The 19264-nt window shown below is 34.3% G+C and overlaps 1 protein-coding gene across 3 annotated transcripts in view; it reads left to right on the plus strand.

The window, feature by feature from the left end:
* Positions 1-11476, plus strand: part of MON2 (MON2 homolog, regulator of endosome-to-Golgi trafficking) — a 104444-nt gene extending 92968 nt beyond the window's left edge. For all 3 annotated transcript variants that reach the window (XM_072843043.1, XM_072843044.1, XM_072843045.1), the window contains 3 exons: positions 1718-1925; positions 4489-4571; positions 10580-11476. In XM_072843043.1, the coding sequence (XP_072699144.1) occupies positions 1718-1925; positions 4489-4571; positions 10580-10743 (455 nt within the window). In that variant the 3' untranslated portion in view covers positions 10744-11476. The remainder of the gene's footprint in view (positions 1-1717; positions 1926-4488; positions 4572-10579) is intronic.
* Positions 11477-19264: the final 7788 nt, after the last annotated feature.

Consider the following 19264-nt stretch of genomic DNA (forward strand, 5'->3'; position numbering starts at 1 on the left):
TTGTGTCAAATATACCAAAATAAGGAAGGTACATGAGCATTTGTCCAATGGCTTTGCCATAGGACACAAACTTCACAGTTTTAACTTGGAGAGGTTTTAAAAACATATATATAGAAAATCTTCATGCTAAACCAGACCAACTTCTAGAGACCTGGGTTCCAGTGGTCATTTTTGGTCTACCATTCTTAAGTATGACCTAATAGCCAAAACTTTTAGAGAAAATCTTCCAACATGAAAGAGAAAAACCAAAACAATGAAGAGGGAGTAACAACTCAGAGGAAACAAAATTGAGAGCCACAGAAACACAGCTCTCCCCACCCCCAAAAAGCACAATTATAATTAGGATGTTCAAAGAGATAAAAGATTTTGCATCCATGAAACAGAAAATGCTATTAAGAAGGAGCAATGAGTATGAGACAGAACTCAAAGAAACTAAAAATGTGACTGCTGAAATAAGTCCAGTGAAAGGTTGCAAGAAAACATAAGGAAATAACCCAGAAAGCAGAGAAAGACAAAAAAAGTGGACAATATGAGAAGAAAGAAAGTGAATCCAAGGGGTTAACATCTGACAATAGGTCTCCCAGAAAGAGAAAATAGAGCAAAGCTGAAAGAGGAAATTATCAAAGACATAAAGTGAAGAAATCAGTCTCCAGATTAAAAAAGGTCACTCAGTAACCAGAACAGTGAAAGAACAAAGATCCACAGGAAGATCCACAAATTTCATGTTGTCATGAAATTTCAGAATATCTGGGCTAAGGAAAAGTGTAAGATTTCAGAAAGACAAGAAAAAAGACCAGACAAAAGATATTGGACTTTTCAGTAGCAGCATTGGATATAAAATGCATTGACGCAGTGGTTTCAGACTTAAAATCAGAAAGGATTTTTAACACGGGGTTTCATACGTAGGCCCACTGTTGTCAGAGTTAATTAGCCTAGAATGGTAATTCTTAAATGTTAGCATGTGTTATAAGAAGCTGCAAGGGCAAGCTATTGCTGGACTGTAGTCTTTGAGCTTCTGATTCAATAGGTTGGTGGTGGGATATGAGAATTTGCATTTCTAATGAGTTCTTTGGTGCTGCTAATGCTACTAGGTACCACTCTTTGAGTACCAAGGTAAAGTAGTATCTTCAGAAATGCAAGTTCTGACAAATTTTACTTCCTATTCAGGCTTTCTCAAGTACTCCAGGATATGCTCCATGAATACAAAGGAGTAAACCAAAGAAACAGAAGGCATGAACCTAGGAAGTGGGGTATAAAACAGGAGAGACTAAAAACAATTCCGACTAGTTCAAGGCTACAGCTAGATAGTAGGTCTAGAAAGCAGCCAGTCCACACTAGAGCAGAGGTGTGGCTCTGGGAGAGATGTTACCCAAAGGAAGAAAGAGGGAAGGAGGGAGGAAGAAGAAAGAAAGAAAATGAATACTGCAAGTTTGACCTTGGGGAAAACCATTGAAAAGCATTTTATAGTGCTGTCAAAGGGTACAAAAAGAAGACAAAAATATTATGTAGAAATGATGAGAGTGGACAGTCTTGCCTTTTTTTTTTTGGATCTGGCAAGGTGGAAAATTGTTACATATATGCTGTTAGCTGTAAGTTTTTCATAGATGCCTTTCATCAGTTGAGGAATTTCCTTTTCTATTGCTAGTTTGCTAAAAAGTGTTATCATGGGTCATTAATTTAACCTTTTGTTAACCATCAAAAATTGTTAATTTTACAGAAGCGGAGATTGATATTCGTTTGAGAGAGGAATTTTCTAAAATGTGTTTTGAAACATTGCTCCAGTTTTCCTTCAGTAATAAAGTCACAACACCTCAAGAAGGCTACATCTCACGAATGGCACTTTCAGTGCTTTTAAAGAGATCTCAGGATGTACTTCATCGCTATATAGAGGATGAAAGATTAAGTGGTAAATGCCCTCTTCCAAGGTATAGATTTTATTTTATAGATGAAGGAAATATGCTATCAGAGTTACTAGCTCTGAGCACTATGTTGTTTTTATAAGTGATCTGAACGTAATCTAAAGCTGTTTATAATTTTATTTATTTTATATAGTGTAAATATTCCTAAGTCTTGCTGCTCTTTTGTTCTGGGGTGCTTTTTCAGACTCCTCATGGAGGTTAAGTAATATATATGAACCAAATTTCCTTTTGGATTTAAAAGAAAATTTTGGAATCTAAAATATGTCTTCTTAAGGATTTCCAGATTAGGACTTACGGATCTGTATGAGCACATAAGTGTGGATCTCTCCAGAGAGAAAATAATAGATAAATCATACTCTCGGAACTTCCTGGTTTGTTTTACAGTTATTTTTAGTTTCTCTGTAAGTCAACTAGCCATGACTTAGATCTTTTCATCTGATTTACTTAATTAAGCCCTTCCTAAAGTAATTTGCTTCCCTTATAGCCAAGCTGTGTCAGTAGAAGGGACTCTAGGCCTTTCTGCTAGGCCAACTCTAATCAAAGTTGGGGTAGAAATCAGAATTCATCAAAAAATGCAATCATAATTTAGGATTATATCACCAATCTATTTTTTTAATGTGGGAATTAGAATTTAAGGCAAAGCAAATGAAACAATATTAGAAGAAAAAGTTGTCGAAGTCAGGAAAGAGTTATGAAAATCATTATGGGTCCCATCTCATATAAGGTAGTATTGGAGAGGCAAATTACAAGCCCTAAATATTTGTGTACATTCTTATTTACTTATAATAAATTTTTGGAGTTAGACTAGACTTGTCAGAAGATAAAGACATTTTAAATTTTAAAGCTTTTGATATGTATTACAAATTGCCTGCCAGAGATTTCTACCAATTCACATTCTCCCAGGAGTATATAAATGTCCTATTCCTCAGTTTTAAGTATTTTAAAATTATTTGCCAGTTTATGACTTAATTTATCTTTTTAAAAAATTTGATAAATGAAAAATAGTTACATGGTAGTTTGTTTTTTTTAATTATCCATGTTTATTAGTCATTTATATTTTAATTTTTGGGATCCACTGTATTTTGAATTTCTAAAACATAAAAATTATATCTCCTTATATTCAGATTTATGTATGAAAAAATTCCAAAGACAGGTGTTGGTGATTTGGTTATGGGCATGATTGAAAATTGATTTATCAAAATTGATCTCTGAAGTATACTTGGAGAATCAGTAATAAAGTTACTTTGTTTGGAATATCTTTATTTATTAGGTTATAATATTATTTGATTTCAGAAAGCAACTTTTCCTTTTTTTATGTTTTTAGTGTTTATTGCTTTTACATTGAGACATTTATTATAGTTCTGTAAAGTTATATTGTATCTTCCTGTGTTTGATGCAGTGTCATTATTTTCTAAAAAGCTACATCACAACACAATAACATTCCTCTATGCTTAAAAAGAGAGACTTGAAATAATATTAGAAAAATCCTTTCTGTAGAATGCAAACACAGATTCATATCAGGACTGAGGAGACTATAAAGAAAGAAGGGAGGAGACTATGTAGGGAGAAGGAAGAGACTCAAGCTACTCTTATTGAATATCCTTTACTCTCAAGTTCATTCTTCATTGCTAATGTCTCTAAATGGTACCCTTTTGCATTAATTTTGAGCATGTTTCTTTTTGTTCTATTAGAAAGTTAAATAAGTAGTGTTGTAATTTTTTCCCCATCCCAGTACTATGGTAATTTTTTAAAAAAAGATTTATTTATTTATTTGAGAGAATGAGAGAGAAAGAGAGAGAGTACAAAGGGGTAGAGGGAAAGTCAAGCCGACTTCGTGCTAAGCTCAGATCCTGACATGGGGCTCAACCTCATGACCCTGAGATCATGATGAGCCAAAACCAAGTGTTGGATGCTTAACTACCCAGGCGCCCCTGTACTATTATATTTTAAATGTCCTTTTAACAGCATGATAAAATACATGCCAGGAGGTACTAGTAGTCTTAATTCCATTCAAACTTTGGCAAATCCCTTTTAGCACTAATTAGTTAAAAAGAAAAAAAACCCACTTTTGTAGAGAAGCTTTAAAAGCATGAATTATAAGATGTTTTAAATTTAAATAGTTCTATGAAATATTTTTTTTAAGATCTTATTTATTCATGAGAGAAAGAGAGAGAGGCAGAGACACAGGCAGAGGGAGAAGCAGGCTCCATGCAGGGAGCCCGATGTGGGACTTGATCCCGGGAGTCCAGGATCACATCCTGAGCCGAAGGCAGATGCCCAGCCGCTGAGCCACCCAGGTGTCCCAGTTCTATGATATATTTTACAAATAAATTTAAAATTGCCCAAATAGATTGTCCCCCTTTTGAAATTACTAATTTTTGATAAGAGTAACTATAAATCTGCACACTGAAATACATTTTCATAAGAATTTAAAACTAACATTAACTTTGCATTGTATTGTGTCCAGTATTTTTCCAAAGTGCATCTACTTGTATAAACCTGGTAAAAAAAAACACACGTGGCATGTCTTAAAATCCTGATGGAAATAATTTCCCATCTCTTTTTTTAGGCAACAAGTAACAGAAATCATATTTGTCTTAAAAGCAGTCAGTACTCTCATTGATTCACTTAAGAAAACTCAGCCTGAGAATGGTAAGTGCTTAGAAACTCAGTTATTCTAGACTCATAGTATTTATGTCCTATTTCTGATGTACTTTTCTGTTATTGTTAAGGTAACTGAATTTTAGGAACATAACAACTATTAGACTTTCTTTTTTCTAGCTCTTATGACAGCAAAGAATCAAGTCCATTAGGATGTCAAATTAATTTGTAATGTTTTAGCTTCTTTATGTTAAATACCAGTTTGGCTTTTTTGTTTCGTTTTTTAACAAAGTTGGTCTGAATTCAGGATGTTGCATGGATAATTCATAATTCATATATTTTTAATGTAGAACATCACTAAGTTTTGGGGTAGGTGTAGGCTTCCAATCCTACGTGTGTACTAAATTACAGTATATGTATAAACTATACAACTTTGAATCATTTTATAGCTTTACCTCATTTGTTTCCCCTTTCTGTAACTCATTCCTCTTCTATCCCTTCTTTACATTATTGCCAGAAATGATTTTTCCAAAAGTGCAGCTTTGATCATACATTTTCCCATCTTTGTAAAATAAAATAATTTTCATTTATCATTACTTACTGAATGCAGAGTTCCATTGTCAAGACTCCATTAGGTCTATGCTTTATTTCCATTAGACATTATATATCCTATTTTCCCACCAAACTAAAATCCATAGTCTACCCAAGTATTCCCAACCTTTTGCTTATTTCATTCTCCTGCCTTCATCTATGTAGTCCAAATACCACTTTTTAGCCTTGTTTTAAATCCTTAATCGTGAGTGATTTCTTTTTTCATTGCACTTGTAGCTATTTTTTGTGTCCTTTTGTCTTAAAGCATTCTATGTGTATTACAGTTGGACACATACATGACTCAGTTCCCTTAAATTTAAACTTCTTGAGAGACCTTTTGGGCCATGTTTTGTTCTATTTTGAATCCTTTGCATTGCAACGCAAAGTGGCTTGTTCAAGGACAGGATAAAGGGCTGGCACCAGAATATGAGTTAATTGTGTCACTAAACACAGTGATTCAGTTGACACTTTTTATACAACAAGCTTTTGTTAGAGAAGGAAGTGTGTTGACTTACTGGCCCAAGCACCTTAGCAGACTGGCACTTTAAGCAGCATTTTAATAACCAAGAAGGAGGTTCCTGATAAATGCCTAATAAATGAGTCCTAGATATTTGTTCCTGGCAGTTATATAATAAAAGTAAATACATATTTTTCTTTTTTTTTCAAAATTTACCATTGGTGCTTTAGCCTAGAGTGAATGAGTATTATACTAAACACTAAGGAATGACAGATTTGTCATTCAATCCAAAGGGAGGGGTGGAATTTGTAAGAAAATTTGGGGAGCAATATTCTGACTTCATTCCATCAAGTTCAAATCTGATTTCTTAAAAAAAAAAAAAGTTCTTGTTGATATTTCAGAGAAGGAAACTGTGCATTACCCTCCTAGTGACCAGGGATCCCTGGGTGGCGCAGTGGTTTAGTGCCTGCCTTTGGCCTAGGGCGCGATCCTGGAGACCCAGGATCGAATCCCACGTCGGGCTCCCGGTGCATGGAGCCTGCTTCTCCCTCTGCCACTCTCTCTCTCTCTCTTTCTCTCTCTCTCTCTGTGACTATCATAAATAAATAAAAATTTAAAAAAAAAAAAAAAAAAAACCTCCTAGTGACCAGTAAAATCTTATTAGACCATAGGATAGAATTCAATTCTTAAAAATATATTTAAGACTTAAACAGGAAATTCTCTAATTCCTATGTTATTGCTATAGGTATATTAAATATAACCAGTGTATTTTAATGCATAGTGCTTGCATTATTTTGTAGGATTTTTAGACAGCTGTCAAGAATTTAACCAGAATTTATATAAAGGAAGAAAAGGGAAGGAAAACCCGGTAGCTTTTCTTTTCTTTTCTTTTCTTTTCTTTTCTTTTCTTTTCTTTTCTTTTCTTTTCTTTTCTTTTCTTTTCTTTTCTTTTCTTTTCTTTTCTTTTCTTTTCTTTTCTTTTCTTTTCTTTTCTTCCTCCCTCCCTCCCTCCCTCCCTCCCTCTTTCCTTTCCTTTCCTTTCCTTTCCTTTCCTTTCCTTTCCTTTCCTTTCCTTTCCTTTCCTTTCCTTTCCTTTCCTTTCCTTTCTTTCTTTCCTTCCTTTCCTTTCCTTTTCCTTTCCTTTCCTTTCCTTTCCTTTCCTTTCCTTTCCTTTCCTTTCCTTTCTTTTCTTTTCTTTTCTTTTCTTTTCTTTTCTTTTCTTTTCTTTTCTTTTCTTTTCTTTTTTCTTTTCTTTCTTTTCTTTCTTTCTTTACAAATCTGGTAGGCCATGAATAGGGCATTACAGTAATGACAGATGATTTAACTTACTGTTAAAAATTGTCTAAAAGAGTTTGAATTGTGGCTCTAGATATATGAAGTGAAAACTTAAATTGTATGTAACCATAAAAGATGAAGATACTGTAACATATTACAAAGTTACGATAAGCTTCATGAAGAAACAAAGAAGGCAACTTAGAAAAAGCCAGCCTTTTCCAGTGGAAGTATGTTGGATTGCTCATAGCCAGTCCAAAAATAATTCAGGAGGATGGCTGCAAGGTTTGAAACCAGTGTATACCCAACATTTATTTACAACATTTGTCATTTGTTTTAGGGTTTTCTAGTGAGAGATAAGGCATTTCTTGGGCTTATTTTTAATTTGGGGGAATTTTGTTTTTATTTTATTTGACCTTTAAAATTTGATAGATAGTAACCATACAGTTCAAAAATTAAAAAACATAAAATCATAAAAGGACAGGGAAAAGTTTTAAGATCATCTTTACCCTATTTTATATCTGCCTTGTTCTTACCTCACAGTAGGCAACCATTTTAATTAGTTTGTGGGTCTTTCCATAAGTTTATTATGTAAATACAAAATACATACTCCAGTATGCTCCAGTTTTAAACATAAATGAATATACATAATAGACTCATACCTACTGTTCTGAATACTGTTTTTTTCCACTTCATATAATATGGAGATTCTTTCATATTAATGCATACAGCTTTTTCATTCCTTTTTGATAGGGGAGTCCAAGGTGCTCACCAAGATCTATAGGTTTCAAAAAAAATTTTTTTTAATTTAAGAAATTTGTGTAGCTTCCCCTCAGTTTCAGATTTGATATTAAATTATGTATTTTTGTATTTTCCTTTAATAAACCCAAGAATTAAGTTTGTCAATTGACTCTCCATCTGGGGCAATGTAGATAGATTTCAGTCTGTGCAACCTTTCTTTTTTTTTTTTTTTAACTGTAGTAAAATACACAAAAAATTCATCCTCTGCATTTTTAAGTGTACAGTTCAATGGTATTTAAATACATTCATAATAGTGTATTGCCATCACTACCATCCATCTCCATAACTCTTTTCATCTTGTAACTGGAACTCTATACTCCTTACACAATAACTCCTCATTCCCCACTCCTCCCACCTTCTGGCAACCACCATTCTATTTTCTATCACTAGGATTTTGACACCCTAAGTATCTCATTTAAGTATTTGTCTTTTTTGACTGGCTTTTTTCAATTAGTATGATGTCATCACGATTCATTCTTATCATAGCATATTGGAGAATTTCCTTTTTAAGAAGAATATTCCATTGTGGTGTGTGTATGTATGTATATTTCATGTTTTCCTTACCCATTCATCCATTGGTAGACACTTGGGTTGATTCGACATTTTAGCTATTGTGTATAATGCTGCTATGAAGGTGTGTACTGATATCTTTTCAAGACCTTGCTTTCAGTTCTTTTGAGTATATACCGAGAAGTAGAATTACTGAATCTTATGGTCATTTTTTATTTTTTGAGGAACAACCACTGTGGTGTTTTCCGCTGTGGCTATACCATTTACATTCCCACCATCAGTGAACAAGGTTCTAATTTCTCCACATCTTCACGAATACTTTTGTTGTTGTTGTTGTTGTTGTTGTTGTTTGTTTCTGTTTTTGTTGATAGTAGTCATTTTATTAAGTAGGAGATGGGTCACATTGTAGTTTTGATTTGCATTTCCCTCATGATTAGTGATGTTGAGCATCTTTTTCATGTGCATTATTGACCATTTGTATATCTCATTTGGAGAAATGTCTATTCAAACCCTTTGCACGTTTTTTGAACCGAGGTATTTGGGTTTTTTCTTTCTTTTTCTGCTGTTGAATTCTCTATCTGCATTTCTGTGATGAGAAGCATTGATCAGAGCACAGATCCCTGATATTTTGAGGATAGGGTCCTTTTTGCCCACGGTGACCTTCTGCAAGCTGCTCCAGGAACACGGGCACAGCTGTTCTACCACATGGCTAGAGGTGTGGGATGGGTAGCTGCTACTATGCTAAGAGCTGAAATTGACCAAAATTAACCACGGTGTGCTCTCCAAATCTTACCTCTGGAAGTCGCAAGCCTTCAGTAGACTCCAGAGTTCCAAAAACGTTGCATCAAGCAGATTCTGCCAATGCAGTTCTGGTCTAGGTGGATAGACAGTTTCCTGGTACTTACTACTCTGCTATTTTTCTAGAATCTTCTCTGTGCAATCCTTTGTTAAATGATTAGTGAAAAGTTTCACAGAAAACAGCTGGAGCAGACTGTTTAAAACTCCTTAGACTGCTGATTTTTAAACTGTTTTTGGTTAAACAGCACATTCATTTCACAAATGAAATCTGATATGGATTCCCAACATATAAGAGATAGAAACAGCCCTGGCCTGAAATTCCCACCCTCAGCATTACCCATCAGCCCCACTCCCACTCAGAAAAAGCCCTTGTTTGGGTGAAGTAAGGGTTACATGAACAGGTCAGTATTTCCCAAGATTAGTGCTAAGCAATGAATATTAATAATGATGAGTGAGGTCAGTAGATATTGAATATAAAAAAGTTCCATAATCAAATTACTTTTGGAAGCCCTGCGTTAAAGTTAAACCTTTCCTTTTATTGCCATTTTTAAAATAAATTCATGTGAATTATAACTCCCCAAAGAGGAACATAATATATACAACATGTGGCAAACTTACCCGAACATTATTTTTTTATAAGAAGTATCTTAAAGAACACTAGTTTGAGAAACTCATTCCTTTATTCTCCAACAGAAGTTGAGATAAAGGGAAATTGGAATGAAAAATAGAATTAAAATTCCTTATGTATAATACTCTCCCTTTTATACTGTATTACCTCCTAGGTTTGAGACTTATTCTGCAAAGTGTCATATATGTATGTATGTCATATATACATATGAAACATATATATGTATGTTACCTATATACCTAATATGCTACCTAGCGAAAATTGGTTACTGGTTTTATTGCATATTGCACTCTCAGCAGTATGCGCAGTACTTACAGGAAAATAAGAAATGTAATTTATGATCTCAGAGTATAAGGAAATTATAAACTAATTGGAATATAACACTTTTGCCCATCCAGCAAATAACATTCAGCTATACTAGTTGTTGATGATGAGGAGGAACACAGACATGTCTCTCTCCGTTGAAGTTTAAGTGTACTGATGATATACATTAAATATTAGGAAGCAGTACAAGAGAAGAATGGATGTGTGGTCACTTGAAACTAAAATTAATGTCAAGGACATTACTGGGAAAATTATTTAAATTTTATATTTTTTAGCATACAACTGCATAAGAAATTGAGTTGTTTTCTAAATTGTTCTTGAAATATATATACTACATTGTCTGGTACCTATACTGAAAATGACAAAAGTTTGAATTCCAAAGTTACCTTGTCAGCTTCCTAGGCCTTCACAAATTGAAGTATCATTTAAAATGAATTTTATTAAATTCCTTGGTATTGATGGCTCTGCACACTGACCATATGTTTTTCCCTCATATCTTACTAAGTATTGCAGGAAATCTTCCAAAGATTAAAAAAAGAAAAGGGTACAAACTTGTGGAATCTCCATATTTGGGGATTTTTTCTTTGCCTTGTATTTAAGGATTGTGTTTATATTAATTGGATAATCTCTGCTATTTAAACCCACACGGTTTTGAGATTTTATACTTTTTAATTACAGTTGATGGAAATACCTGGGCACAAGTGATTGCTTTATACCCAACTCTAGTAGAATGTATCACCTGCTCATCTGCAGAAGTCTGCTCTGCACTTAAAGAGGCACTAGTTCCTTTTAAGGATTTCATGCAACCACCAGCATCCAAAGTTCAGAATGGAGAATCTTGACCAGCTACAATAATTTTAAAGAAGAAAAATATCTAAAGAATATTTGATCTTCAGTGAGTCTTCTATGAGAAGGACATTTCTTACTACAAATAATTCTTGGCAGCTGTTGTTGGCCTCCTTTAAATTGTACTTACCTGAGTTCAGTAATTCATATTACAAATTAACATGTCAACAAAGGCTCCTGAATGAGTAGCAGTGGAAGCCTTTAGTAAGTTAAACTTAATACTAAACCATACCTGCTACTTATCTTCAATTGGTGATTTAAAAGTGAGCTTATGTACAGTTTGTGGTGTATGTGTTAACGATGTACTTTTTAAAAAGAAAGAAAAGATATTCAGTCAGATTTATTAGGCTGGTGTTTTTGCACCCTTTTTCAAGTACAAAGTTGTACTAAAATTTTATGCAAGATGGTACTGTAACATTCCATATTATCTATAACCAGCCTTTGTAAACAAAGGGAACTGATTGATAAACTTGTGTGTATAATAAATGGTACAGTTCTGTATAAAATAGTTGCATTTATTATTTAAATTTTTAAAATGTTGATAATGTTAAATGCTTGAAGCTGTATTTATTATTAATACAAAATTGTTTGCTTACATTTTTACTTATAATTTGCCTTCTTAAGCGGCAGGTATGCTCACCATATGATCATGCAGTTATCTCAGTGCTTATTTTAAATGTATTTACTGGTGATTATTAAACATTTGACCAGAAAGGTCATGTGAACACAGCAGCAAATAGTTGATGATTTGCTGGTTTTGCAACTTTGAAGTAGAGGTTATTAACTTAATACATTGGGATATATTGTAGTGCTCTGGCTCCATCATACCTCATTTCTTTAAATATCTTTCCCAGCTTTCACATAAGTCTGTCTGTTTTTATATTTGCTGTCTGAATTTTAAAGACTTTTCATATTATATTTCTACTGATTTTTTTTCCTCACTAAAGCCTTTATCACTGGTCTTTGAATTATGACCCAGGCAAGATAATTCCAGATTTCCTAAATTTTGCCTGTGAAATTTTGTTCATTTCAGTGCTTCACTTTGTAATGTCTTCTCAAGAAGAAAAGTAACTCTGCTAACCCATAAATATAAAATGTGTGTGTATTCTAAAACAATGGGAAGTGTATTTTTGGAGATAGTGAAGCATTTAGAAGTACAGTAAACTTTCTGTCATGGAGTAAATTGCTAATTTTGTTTCACTTTCCTATCCTAGTGAAGAAGAAAAATGCTCTTGAGTACATTAACTTGTTTCTTAAAAAACTAACCTAGCTCACTGTAATTTTTATTTAATGGCTTATAGCATTGTCATATTTTTCTTAAATTTTCATAAATGTGTGAAGATGCAAAGATGTTTAAAACAATGATTAAGAAATCATAATGATTTCAGTATTATGTTAGTGTGCTGGAAGGCCTTTGATTTTAATAGAGTTTATACATTTCAGCCTCTCCAGAATAATTATACAACTAGAAGAAGATACTAGAATTGAGTAATAGATGAAATACAATTTTGAGGGTACTGTGATTTGTGTAATTATTTGATTTGTACTATTATCTGTAAACATGATAAGGTCTTTTTTGAAGGGATATCATTTTTATTTACATGAATTAATGAATTTCTATTTTATAATTTTACCTAAAATTAAGGTAAAATATGGCATTTCCTAGATTCTATCTTCAGTATTTTCCTTGAAGTTGTAAAAAAAAAAAAAAATCATTCAAGCTGTGTATTCAGTTTATTTCCTATATTTGGATATTTTAAATTGGGGATTAGAAAAATACGTATATCACTGATAGGAGTACCAAAACAGAATAATGAAAGTAGTGTGCCTGTTTAGTAATATGTTAAAATACTGCCATGAATTTCCATAAAGTGGAAATGTTTATTCTTGAGAAATAATAGATCAGTTCCAATCATAAAAATTATTCTCCAGGGAAAGTTGAACATGAGTCAAAGGTATACAGCGTACATTTATATAAATTGAGTAGCTTTAGCTAATATCATATTAGCTTTCAATACCAGGACCATTCCCTACAGATCAAAGCATAAATGTGTTAATACTGTATAATACGGTAAGAGTGCTAGTCTTAGTGACAAGCAAAGTGTGCTCCCCTCTTAGTGATATAGCTTGACAGGTTTTTCCTCCCAGAATATCTCCCACCACCCCCGGAGTCACTACCAGCAGTTTACTCCTTTGAGTCAAACATTCCTCTTGGGCTGCCTTTTCTAAAATACCCTGATCCCTGGGGAGGTTAACTCCGTGCCTTTGTTTTGTTAGTATGAATTGGGTTCTCTAGTGACTAGGAGAACTGGGCTATGTAAGATTACTAGATCCTAAGGAGATTAAAAAAGGAAGTTCTCAAGGCTAAGATTACTTACAGCATGACAGACACGATGACTAAGTCTTTGAAACATTAGTAATAGTGTTCTGTGAAATGCATATTATAAATACAATGTGTTATAAGCCTCACATGATCATTTTTTGTCACTGACAGTGCCTATCTTATATAGATTATCACACAAGAGATATATTGCAACATTGGATTATATATAGTCCTTTTCTGACTTTTTTCCATTTATAAAAGAAACAACCTGATTTTCAACTTGAATAGCTTACTTTTTATTTTCCTATAATGCTACTACTGCCAAAAAGGAAAAAAAAAAAAAAAAAGAAGTGATTTATAGTGTCTCATTTAGTATTTCTTTATAACTAGTGTTAAAGTTTTGTTAGTTTTACTGTATATGTTTGTGAGTAATATTTATTAGGAGGCTGTAGGAGTAAAAAGAAAATGCATAAAAGTCTGGCTTAGAGAAAACCACTTTTCATTTGCTTTCATTTTTAATTTTATTAACAGCTATATATATATATATTTTAAAGTTTTTATTTTTTTAGAGTGAGAGCACGTGAAGGGTGGTTGGGGAGTGGGAAGGGGCAGAGGCAGAAAAAGAGAATCTTAAGCGGGTTCCATGTCCAGCAAGGAGCCTGACTCAGGGCTCAATCTCATGACCCTGAGGTCATGACCCAAGCTGAAATCAAGAGACGCTTGATTTGAATTTCCACGACTGAGCTACGCAGGCACCCCAGCTACATTGCTTATTGCCTGTTTTTCCGCTGTGTAAGTATTAATTCAACTCTTGCTGTATTATTAAGTTAGACTTAGCACCAGAAGGAAGAGATGAACAATTTACACGTATATTTATTCTGAAGAATAACATTTAAATTAACTCTATTAACAAGCCAATAACAAGGCTGTCTTTTCTCACTGTAACCTTAGAGTATTTTACTTGTTATAGTTTGGTACCACTAGTCTCAGGTAACCATAAAGCCAAAGGGTCAGCTGAGAAACTGAGGGTATGGGGTGCCTGGCTGGCGCAGTCAGTGGAGCATGTGACTCTTGATCTCGGGGCTGAGTTCAAGCCACATGTTAGGTGTAGAGATTACTTTAAAAAAAAAAAAAAAAAAGAATAAAACAGTGTAGTACAGAAAACCACTCAAAAAGTATTGAGGTTGTCTTTTTTTTTTTTTTTTTTTTAAGATTTTATTTATTTATTCGTGAGAGACAGGCAGTGACATAGGCAGAGGGAGAAGCAGTCTCCCTGCAGGGAGCCTGATGGAAGACTCGATCCCAGGATCCCAAGGCAGACACTCAACCACTGAGCCACTCAGGTGCCCCAAGGTTGTCTTTATTACACTCATGTTACTGAAAAAGTTTATTAAATAATGATCCAATATAATACAGTATTTCCAAATGCAGAATAATTCAGATGGGCAGCCAAATCCTCAGGAGACTGCTATAGGTGAAGTCTGTGTCCTCAGGAAGAGTACTTTCTTCCAGGAACCCACCTACCTGTGATTGCTATATAATTTAATATTGGAGATTTAGAAGCCACAGAATTAATGTCCAGGCCAAGAATATTGTGAATTACTGTTTTGTTTTGATCTTTTAAATCAAAAACCACCACAATGTGAACAAAAATAGTCTCATGAAAGAATTGCCAGCAGCCTAATGTGTCCTTCAGATTTCTACAGACTAGGTTTGGCCTCATGACAGATATGCTGATCTTGTATTAACTACCACATTTTACCATGCTAATATGTTAGAGTGGATTTGGGCTTTTTAAATTACTATTAATCATAGTAGGCGTTTATCACATGGTGTGTTACTTTTGTTTTATGGGAAAACAATACTGCAAAATCAACTGAATTAAATTTTTTGTATCTGGCAAGTAGAGTAGTGCTTTCAATTTGAAAAGTTTTTATAGACTGAGAAAGAAGGTTATAATGTCCTTGTACCTTGATTTATTTAAAAACTCAGAGCCGTTTGGTAAATACCAATTTCTTATAAATCTAGTAATTAACTTTGAATGCAGTAGCAGTATTAGCTCTAAGGATTTTTTATTTATCCATTTAGAGAGAGAGAGAGCACGTACGTGCAAGTGGTGGTGTGGGGGGGAAGGAGAGAGAATCTCAAGGAGGCTCTTTGCTCAGGGTGGAGCCTGCATGGGGTTCGACCCCACAACCTCGAGACCACAACCAGAACTGAAGTCAAGACTAAGTTGCCTAACCCACTGAGCCACGCAGATACCCATGCTGGCTGTCTTTATAGGAGCTCACAATAAGTCCTCTTGTGAATATAAACACTTAGGAATCTTGACTTGTGAGGCAGTGAGGAGCAGAAGCTCTCCCTCTTCTCTAGGCATGTGTAAGGGGAGCCTGGTTGGCTGGCTCAGCCGGTAGAGCATGCAACTGTTGATCTTGGGGTCTTGGGTTTAAGCCCCATGTTGGGCATAGGGCACTGAGTTTACTTAAAGATAAAAAACAGTAACAAGGGATCCCTGGGTGGCGCAGCGGTTTGGCGCCTGCCTTTGGCCCAGGGCGCGATCCTGGAGACCCGGGATCGAATCCCACGTCGGGCTCCCGGTGCATGGAGCCTGCTTCTCCCTCTGCCTGTGTCTCTGTGCCTCTCTCTCTCTCTGTGACTATCATAAATAAATAAAAATTAAAAAAAAAAAAAAACAGTAACAAAACCCCACTAAGCCATGTGAAAGTTTCAAAGCCTCTATTATCTCTAAAGCAAAGATGACAAATGAGTTACTAATTCTTTGAAGAAAAATAACGCATGGTGTGAATTTAGATTTGATTTCATGTTAACTATTCATGTTGTTTGATAAATATATTACTCCACCTTGAGTACTTTGACTATATATTTTTCTCCTTTTCTCTCCTGCATTTTTTTCACCTTCTCTCCTTAAAAAAAAAAAAAAAAAAAAAAATCTGTTTACCTTAATCGTCTTATTTTATACTTTCCCCTAGTTTTTCTCATTTTCATTCCTCTTTTATTTTTCTGCCTCTTCTGTTCCAGCTCTTCCTTTAATTTCACCTATGCTTTGTTCAAAAGAAGCAGAGCGATTACTGGTAGGATCACTGCCAACCGCCTTTTTATTAAATGAGATTCTGGAAATACCTTCTGCATTGGCCACTGTTGCTTTTTTTTGCAAAGGTGAAGTCCCCCTGCCATTTCAAAATAGCTGAACAAGTTCAAGTAATGACTGTAGCTTCTACTATCTTTCTGAAACCACAGGATTCAGCAGCCAGGATGCTCACAAATGGGCTTGCTATAAATACGATAAATTCAGCAGCTAAACTTGGAACAATCATGTCTTTTCTGTTATATGGATAGAGATTTATACCACTTTTCTGAAAGAGAGTCTTTAAAATCTGTTTAAATGAGATTTAAAAAATTTTATCTTTTTTGGAGGGGGCTTTTTCTTTGTTCTTGAAGGCAAATACTTTGAACTGTTAGCTTTATGTTATGTAAGTATTATTGATTTACAATATACTGCCTACTTTCAGAAAGATTTGAGCCAGCATGTTGCCCAAATATTTCTGCTGTTTCTAATTTTCTGTTGCAAAACAATATTCCTTGGAGAAGAGCTAGTGTTCCCTTACTCATCTCTGGTCTTTCTAGAGTGTATTTGGTATCCCTGTGCCTAGTATTACAGTGACACAGAGGTCAGTTAAAATGTTCATAATCACACTGTAGGATTCAAGCTAGCCCCTTGGATAAGAAAAAATTTTACCTTTGAATTCTGAGGCCATTTTCAGTTGCTGCAAATGTAGTTACATTAAGTTTTATTTTGAAATAACCTTCAACAAGGAGTGCAACCAGGGAAGATCTGCTAAACTGAGCCATTATTTGGGTAACTACTGCAGTATAATAACAACTCCTCCTTTCTATGAAGTTTTACTAGATGGGAGAAAAATTCCAAAGCTATAATATTGCACTCTTACTCTTTTTATCTAGAAAAATAAAATAGAATATTAGGCTTCAGACCCAACTGTGCAAATTGCATTTGCTTTCCAGTTTTTACTACCTCTGTGTCATGATTTTAACACATAACATACAAGTCCTGTCTCTTAGGCAGTTACCATATGGTGTTTATGTCAGATTCGATATATTTATCTAATTTTGTGAGATTCTTTTTTAGCTCCCAACACAGTTCTTGAAAGTAATACTGCTGTTGTTATACTTTCTCCTTACAATTTTTATGTTGTTGAGATGTATCAGTTATATATTATAATCATGAAAGTCTCTTGGCCTCAAACCCAAGTTTTCTTTGTGGCCCAGGATAGATTTTTCACAGAAACTGCATGGTTATAGCTGTGATTACATAGATTTTTAATTTGCTTTACAGCTACTACTCAGCACGATTCTAAGTTTTTAATTATCTTCCAGCACTGTTTTCTCATTGTACCTTAAAATTATAACTACTTTGACAATTTACTTTCAGATCGATAAATGATTCATTTTCCTCTTCAATACACTTTGCGTTTGCTTTCTCATCCCCATTAGGTTCAACACAATAGAGACACTCAACGTAATTGGCTCTGGATAAAGACTCCATGCATAATGATTCAAATATGTTTAGGATGGCTTATATATACATGGTCAATTTGGAAAAACTTTCTAAAAATAGAATAATGGAGATGTGTTTTGAGAGCTTTGTTGAAACTGTCAATATGTAAAATAAAAATTAAAAGAATAGTCAGAAGAACATTAGGAAGTGTTTCTCAGCTGTTTGTAAAGAAAGTAGATTTAGAACTTTGTGTAAAAATCCTAGATCAAGTAAAAAACAATCCTCATGTGGATGAGACCCTTTTAATCATTTATTTTGTATTATAATAATTCCTATTTTTAATTTAGTAAGGCTAATATTGAGATGACCTATCTATAGCAATGTCATACAACCACTCTGCTTCTCAAAGAAAAAGCTTGTTTTAAAATTTCATTTTCGAGAACCTGAGTTGTGTAGTAAGTGTATGGTACTGAAAAGTCTTTGTAGTATTTATTATAGCAATTAGGTATAGTTATAATAAATTTTCTAATTTCTCACTTTAATCATTTCTGGAGTACCTGGTATGTCAGTCAGGGCTTTACCTATATCATTCCTTTTAATCCTCACAGCAGGCCTACAAAGAAAGTTTTATGCATTATACTCATTTTACAGAGGAAGAAGTCCAGGTTTAAAGGCTGAAGTGACTCGCCTAGAGTCACACAGAAGCTGTGCATTAGCATGTCTTGCTTCGAAAGCTGTTTTTTTCCACGACATGCCAGTTTCACATCTTAAAAAATGTTCTCCGTTACAATTCAAGAGTTACTAAAATAAATCTAAACTACTTTTTAGACAATTATTTTTATGCACAGGCATTGGGACATAACAAAGAACTTCAAATACTGTGAAAAAAGATTTGTCTAAAGGCTGTGACCGCTAGAGCTGCGTTGTTTTTTTATTATTGGTCCAGGATGGTATCTTACTGATTTGCAGTTTGTTATATGAGAGGTTATATCATAAGCAGTAGCATAGCGATGAAGAGCCCAGAGTCTGGGATCAGATTTCCTCAGTTCAAATCCCAGCTGTGTGACCTGAGGCGAGTATATTAATGTATTTTGGTTTTCTCATCTGTCAATTGGACTTAACAGTAGAGTTTAACTGGTAAGAGTTATTAGGATTTAAAAAGTTGTGTTAAAAAGCACTGCCAGTCACCTAGGGTTGGTGTTGCATAAATAAAATACAGTTTTGATACACAATATCCAAGAAATGAGCAGAAAACCTATGCCTTCTCACACCCCCCCTTTTTTTTTTTTTTGCCTTTTATTGGACAGCCACTGTGTATTAATTAAAAACTACTGTGTGCTCATAACTGTCCTTTCTGTATGACAGAGTCACTGGAAGCTCTTAGGTGCTTATAGTTACTTGAGGAAACCACATACATAAAATAATACAAGACTGTATATAAAGTATTTGTGTCCTTGATATTTTAGTTCCTATTTGTTAGCCATTCAGTTAGGCTGTGTCCTCATGGAATTTAGTTTTGAGGGAAATACAGATCTTTAACAAGTGTGCAAAGTACTGTGAAAGACCAGTGCAGAGATCTCTGGGATCACAAAGTAGGGAACCTTGGCCTAGTCTTCTGTGGCTTAGGGTATTCTTGCTGTTAGTATTCAGGAGGAAAATC

This window comes from Canis lupus, chromosome 11 (genome assembly GCF_048164855.1).
Source record: "Canis lupus baileyi chromosome 11, mCanLup2.hap1, whole genome shotgun sequence".
In the NCBI taxonomy this organism is placed as follows: Eukaryota; Metazoa; Chordata; class Mammalia; order Carnivora; family Canidae; genus Canis; species Canis lupus.